This window comes from Danio aesculapii, chromosome 3 (assembly GCF_903798145.1).
Source record: "Danio aesculapii chromosome 3, fDanAes4.1, whole genome shotgun sequence".
NCBI classification, from domain to species: domain Eukaryota; kingdom Metazoa; phylum Chordata; class Actinopteri; order Cypriniformes; family Danionidae; genus Danio; species Danio aesculapii.
The window spans coordinates 36,083,928-36,091,217 of NC_079437.1; the positions used below are offsets into that span (position 1 = coordinate 36,083,928).

Here is a 7,290-nt window from a genome sequence, read left to right on the forward strand (position 1 = left end):
TAGTGGAGGTTTTCCACATAGCATTGAAGTTCCCCTCCTGATGGGGAACTTAAGAAATAGTACATTTTTCTTTAAGGCTACATCTATACTCATTCATTCAGTCTTTTCTTTTCGGCTTAGTCCCTTTATTAATCAGGGGTTGCCACAATAGAATGAACCACCAACTTATCCAGCATATGTTTGACGCAGCAGATGCTCTTTCAGCTGCAACCCATCTCTGGAAAACACCCATACACTCTAATTCACACACATACACTACGGACAATTTAGCTTACCCAATTCACCTATAAAACATGTCTTTGGACTTGTGGGGAAAACCGGAGCACCTGGAGAAAACCCACGAGAACACAGGGAGAACATGCAAACTCCACACAGAAATGCCAACTGATCCAGCCGAGGCTCGAACTAGCGACCTTTTTGCTGTGAGGCGACAGCACTACCTATTGCACCACTGTGCATATACATCTATACTAATCTGGATATATTTGAAAACGGCAATTTCATTTAAAAACGTCCTCTTGGGTGACCATACATCCTATTTTTCTGATGTGTGTTATTTTTGGGACTAAAAACATTCCTCTATTTGTATTTTTTTTTAAATGATTTAGCTTTTGCTTTCTACTGCCATCATTAATTGTAAATGTTTTTGCATTACTTTCAGCTTTCTCTTTTTACTTTCCATGTGTTGAGAATCTGTGTTCATGCATGCTATCAAATGGAGTATACTTTGAATACTTGTGCATTTGTCTGACACACATTAATGTACAGATAAAAAGGATGTATAATTTCACTGTAAGTGTTTTGACTTGTCAATTGATAATTTTACTTGAAACTTCATAAATGGTATTGATCTTTCTCTATTTCTTGGTCTCAGAAAGGAGCAAAAGAGTTTGCTGATCAAAACATGATGAGGTCACAAAGGACCCGTCGTCGCCGGAGACAGCCCCGCCCCTCCAGTTCATGTGGCCACACCCCAACAGACTCCGGTGAGAAGGGAAAAGAAGGAGGAAGCGACCACGAAACCACCAGCTCCTCAGGTACACACATTCATAGACATAAACATGCAAAACAATATGTTAATATCCATGCATAGCAGATAAAGGGTTAATAAGAGTATATCGAGACAAAATAACAGATAAGTAAGTAAAGTAAGATAAGTAAAAACAGCATTGCTGTTACAAAAACAACTTTTGTTCCATGGAGATAGGTTGTAAGTCTGCACTGCACCAAAAATAAAGTGTTACTAGAAAGACAAGAGCATTCTTATTGGTGCTTGCTAAGGCAATAATTATTATTTTGGCCTGCTGGATGATAAATAGGGCAAAACGATACTTACATTTATGATCCAAGTCATATTTAGAGCGTATGATTGAGATTTTAGTGGTGGGTTTCTTTAACTTTGCTTAGTAAGCAAAATCCACTATAAAACAAATTACCATTGCACATTTTTGAACAACAACAACAGCTTATAATGCCTTAAAACTTTATAACTTATATAACTTATAACTTTAACTGTTCTGTTATATGGCTGACACAGTGGTGCTGTAGGTAGTGCTGTCACATCACAGCAAGAGGGTCGCCAATCCGAGCCTCGGCTGGATCGGTTGGCGTTTCTGTGTGGAGTTTGCATGTTCTCCCTGCGTTCGTGTGGGTTTCCTCTGGGTGCTCCGGTTTGCCCCACAGTCCAAAGACATGTGGTACAGGTGAATTGGGTAGGCTAAATTGTCCGTAGTGTATGAGTGTGGGTGAGTGCGTATGGATGTTTCCCAGAGATGGGTTGCAGCTGGAAGGGCATCAGCTGCGTAAAACATGTGCTTGATAAGTTGGCAGTTCATTCCGCTGTGGCGACCCCAGATATATAAAAAGGGACTAAGTTGAAAAGAAAATGAATGAATGTTCTGTTAAATCTATTAGTTACTAGTTAATTAGTTAAAGTTATTAGTAACTAATAAAGTTATGGTAACTAATAACCGTAACTTTTCCGAATTTGATTGTAATGTAATAATGTACACCTTTCGTAAAGGCGCTTTGAAACAATAGTTATAGTGAAAGCGCTATAGAAATAAGCTTGAACTGAATTGAACTGTGAAGTTTCGCAGGGAATTCATTATGTATTTGTAACCATTCAGATTATTGGCTTATGAATAGTCACTATTGCATATTGTATGATTCATTTTTAATTGTTAAATTTAGATTACTTTGGTCATCATTTAACACTCCCTTAAAGTTCATTCTCAAAATACTATAACTTAACAACACTGTCAAATCTGATCTGTAGAAAATCTCAAAATAATCTAAATAACTATAATGTTGTCATTCATCGATTTACTTTAAAGGGCACCTATAATGAAAACCATCTTTTGTAAGCTGTTTGGACAGAACTGTGTGTAGGTATGGTGTGTCCAGTCATATTGGAGTGATATAAAGACAATAAGTCTCTTAAAGACGTTAAAATAGGATCCAATACCCTCCCATTTTGAGGCCCACCGCAACGTTATATAGCAGTGAGGTTTCCCTGCCCACCGAATTGATTGACAGCCGCTTATTAACATGTCTCCGTAGTAACGTGTATAATCATATCAACAAGACAGGATGTGCACAAAAGATCTGTTCAGCTCTCCGTGATCATCAATCATTATCAAATGTGATCAAGAATAAGTTTTACAAGTTTAAAACGTTTTTAAAACTGGGCATGTTTGTATTTTACCGTCTTTACTTTGTCACCACAGACGTGTGTCTGTACAATTATAAAAAAGACACTTCAATTCCGGTTTGTGGACGTTAAATCAGGTTTATTTTGTACATTAACATAACAGATGTCCATACAGCAGTGGATATTAACATGTGTCATGTTACATTTGCTGTGCAAAAACTGTTCAAAGCTAAACATGCGCGCTGTGTGTGTGTGTGTCTTTCTGTGTGTGTGTGTGTGTGTGTGTGTGCGTGTGTGTATGTGTGTGTGAACTTTCTCATAAACATTACGTGAGATCTGCATCATGTCTGTCACTGTGCTGTTTATCTGAAGCAACTGAGCCAGAGATTGAGTGGGAACGGTGGGTGTGGAGAATTAGCATTAAAGGCATAGGCAAGAAAAACAGCTACATTGTGTCCAGAGCAGAAATCCTAATACTCTGAAAGGTATAATAAATAATCTGACAGGTGTTTTGAGCTGAAACTGTACAGACACATTCTGGAGACACAAACTACGTATCTTATATCTTGAAAATAGGTGCCCTTTAATGTATAAAATAAAATTTCTGTGTGTTTTACTGTAATGTATTCCTATGTTTGTATCAAGACCTAACATTTAAATTGCTTGTGTTTGTGTCAGAGGGCAACTCTCGATGCCCCAGTCCCATCAAACTGAAACCAGGGGAGGAAGAAGCAAAGGAGTCCGAGTCACCTCCTCAATGGAGCGGAGCAGAGGAGTCTCTCTTCAGAGTCCTACATGGCACATACTACAACAACTTCTGCTCCATTGCTCGACTCATCGGCACCAAGACATGCAGAGAGGTGCGTACACAAATAACGGTGAACAGGAGGTCAGATGTGTGTCTTGAAAATGGTCCTTTATTTAAACTAAAGTGAATGTAATTGTATGTAATGTGTGGAAAGTCCTACAATATTTACCCAAGAGTAAAGACCAAAAAAAAGCAAAGACAACACTAAATGTGTGTGTTAGAAGTTTGCAGCACTGCTCTGCGAGTTTTTCCCAGAAAGTCTGTGGTTTGGCTAACTGGAAACGTGATTACCTCAAATCATGTGTTTTTCTTTCATTTGGGGAATGGTCCAAATCTTTTTCTAGACGAGTGTTGTTTTGATTGTGTGATTTTAGTGTGTGTGTGCATGTGTGTGTGTGCTCTCATATGGTAAAGATCAACAGTGATAATGAGTGGTTACGCCTCAGTCGGGTTTCAGCTAAATTTCTGACTAAAGCCCATTAAGATTTCAAGGAATTGTGATGTTGTGTGTGTGTGTGTGTGTGTGTGTGTGTGTTCGTGTGTTCATTTATTTAATAATTTTTTCTTACTTTTTTCAATGACATTACATTTTCATCAGATGCACATGGGATGTTATATATTCTGAATACACTCATATATAAGCTTAAACATCTACACTAACATTTACATGTACATAGAGTATGTGCCTATACAGTACATACATTCACAGATTTCATATGTTGTGCACATATTTACGGAATAATGATGGTAAATGCTCGCTCATGTGTGTATTTGTGTGTGTAAGGTTTACGAGTTTGCTGTAAAAGAGGTGCTGATTGATCGCGTGCCGCTGGAGGACGGTGGGATTTCACCTCAGAAGAAAAAACGAAAGCACAGGCAAGATGCTCACACAGGCCGGTCTGATTCATACTGGATGTTACACAGGCACTAGAGCTCAACACTGTTTCTGTTTGTTTGATAGATTATGGGCAAAGATACAGCTGAAGAAAGGTGAGACTCTCAACTGTAATACCAAACTGAGACTGGGTTTTTGTGGCTTGGCAGGTTCAGGAAAGGATGAACGGAAAGAGAAAACAGGATTTCAGTAGTGTTGTTAGAGAAATTGTGGGATTTTGGTTAGCGATTAGATATGTAATTGCAATTATTATTATTTTTTGAACAATCTTTTTTTTGAGATGAAATAAAAATATGACAAAATAACTTCACAATCATATTTACATCTTTGTTTTCAATCTAGAGGAAAACAACAATAATAAACAAACCAAAAAAACATACAAAACTAACAAAAAGGGATAAAAATGAAATGAAAAAAAGGGTAAAAAGGGTGGGGGGCACAGGTTATTTAAAGTAGTAACAGATTATTAGAGATAAAACATTAGGAAGAAAGAGTTGAAAATACAAATCATAAATAGAAGGCGTGCACCAGATCATCCACATGACAATGGCTTGATTAAATCAGTGGTTCTCAAACTGTGGTACGTGCACCCCTAGTGGTACATGGGCTTCCTTCTAGTGGTACATGGAGGAATCAAATATGTCATATGTACATGCTACATATATTCAAAATTGATCAAAAATGATTTATATATAAATATGACATATAATAATATTTATTATGTGATATATAGCCTATATTTCTGATGTCCAGACAACATTTCCAGGTGTTGATGGCTACTATATGTTAATACACATGTACAGCACTTTTCTTTGTACTTTTTAAGAACAGTAACCTACCATTTTTAACTTTTAAACGCACATTTTAATTAAAATGTTGCATTTTATTTTGTTTGTTTTTTTACATATAAGCACAGTACAGTGTTAACGTTCAGACAATTTATAATTCTTAATGTGGCTGTCAATAATAAATATTCTTAATAATAGGAATTAATCTGCCACGTTTTTGAACTGTGCAGCTGCTTTACTGGGCTTACTCCGCTACTGCATTTCAATACTGCTCATCATGGTGGTACTTGGAGAGATAATTTTTTTCTGAGGTGGTACTTGGTGAAAAAAGTTTGAGAACCACTGGTTTCAATAAATCTTTGGGAATGGGGGAATATGTAGATAGGCCAAGTCAATGTCAGTTTATTTCGTCTTTTCTTGTTTCATTTAATAAACTGCTGAAATTTGAATTGGAAATAAGATATAAAAAGGGTGTCCACATTTTCTCAAAAACAGTAAGCTTAATTAAATGTAATTAAATTGTAATTAAATTAATGTTGTTTTGTTCAATCACATAATAATGTCAGACATTACAGTTGAAGTCAGAATTATCAGCCTCCTGTTTATTTTTTCCCCAATTTCTGTTTAACGGAGAGAAGAGTTTTTCAACACATTTCTAATCATAATAGTTTTAATAATTCATTTCTAATAACTGATTTATTTTATCTTTGCCATGATGACAGTAAATAATGTTTCACTAGATATTCTTCAAGACACTTCTGTACAGCTTAAAGTGACATTTAAAGGCTTAACTATGTTAATTAGGTTAACTAGGCAGGTTAGGGTAATTAGGCAAGTTATTTTATAATGATGGTTTGTTCTGTAGACTATCAAAAAAAATAGCTTAAAGGGGCTAAAAATTTTGACCTTAAAATGTTTCTTTTTTTAATTAAGAACTGCTTTTATTCTAGCCGAAAAAAACAAATACGACTTTCTCCAGAAGAAAAACTATTATCAGACATATAGTGAAAATTTTCCTTGCTCTGTTAAACATCATTTGGGAAATGTTTAAAAAAGAACAAAAAAATCAGTGGGGGGCTTATAATTATGACTTTTTTTTTTAATGCAACTATTCTTTCTTGTGTAGTTTCTAAAAAGCTTTTTGCTGTTAATTCTTTTCCTTTGCTGGCTTACAGACAACTCGTCCAATCAAGTGTACAATTATCAGCCATGTGACCACCCTGAGCACCCGTGTGACAGCTCCTGCCCATGTGTGATCACACAAAACTTCTGTGAGAAATTCTGCCAGTGTGATCGCGAGTGTGAGTTCAGCACAAATAAACACAGTCACACATGCAAGCACATGAGATATGCACATACAAACAATCACATTCAGGTATACAGTGCTGCAATAAAGGGAAATTATAATCAACTTTTGGATCATATGTCAGTGCTTCCCACAGGTTTGAAATATGCTTGCAGTGGTGGCTGGATTGAAACACAGCATTCATACACATCACTTAAATAGTTAACTACATGCGACAAAAAAAAAACAACATAATTTTTAAAAAATAATTTTAATTATTATGACACTGTTTTACACTGTCAGTGGGTTAAAGTAAAAAAAGACTGATGAAATAAAAAAGAAATCTACTATTTCTCTTACTTTTATGCAATTCAGCAAACTTAAATGCCTAAGCATTTTAGACATGTATATAGAATATACAGCAAATGAGAAATAAATGACAGAAAAGGGAATAAAAACAGACAAACAGACAATAACTCTAAAAATTATAATAATTACAAGAGGAAATATGTTGATTATTTAAATAAGGCAAATGCGTTGATTAACCATTACTAATGGTGTACATATATTTTGCAGCCAGTTATTTTGTCTTCTCTGAGTATTTAACAAAGTTTTTCTGAGTCGTTAGATTAAAGAAATGATTATTTAATGTTTCTCTCACTCTCATGCAAAAACGCATATGAATACTGACAGCTTTAGCAAAAGCTGAATCCAGGAGATTTTAGGACATTTAGAATTTTTCCCCAAAAAGGCATGCCCATGTGGGTCTGCAGAGCAGTTGAGACTGCCTATGAGAGTGTTGACAGGTCTCGCACACACAGAATCAAACAGGTAAACGAGAGAAGATTTTGCACTAGCCAA

General features: G+C 35.8%; 1 protein-coding gene across 2 annotated transcripts in view; it reads left to right on the forward strand.

Annotated features, from left to right (window-relative positions):
• The window catches only part of ezh1 (enhancer of zeste 1 polycomb repressive complex 2 subunit), a 32,852-nt gene that overhangs the window by 20,021 nt on the left and 5,541 nt on the right, over positions 1–7,290 (forward strand). For both annotated transcript variants that reach the window (XM_056453905.1, XM_056453904.1), the window contains exons 10-14: positions 875–1,037; positions 3,332–3,513; positions 4,246–4,337; positions 4,423–4,451; positions 6,320–6,445. In XM_056453905.1, coding sequence (XP_056309880.1) covers positions 875–1,037; positions 3,332–3,513; positions 4,246–4,337; positions 4,423–4,451; positions 6,320–6,445 — 592 coding nt within the window. The remainder of the gene's footprint in view (positions 1–874; positions 1,038–3,331; positions 3,514–4,245; positions 4,338–4,422; positions 4,452–6,319; positions 6,446–7,290) is intronic.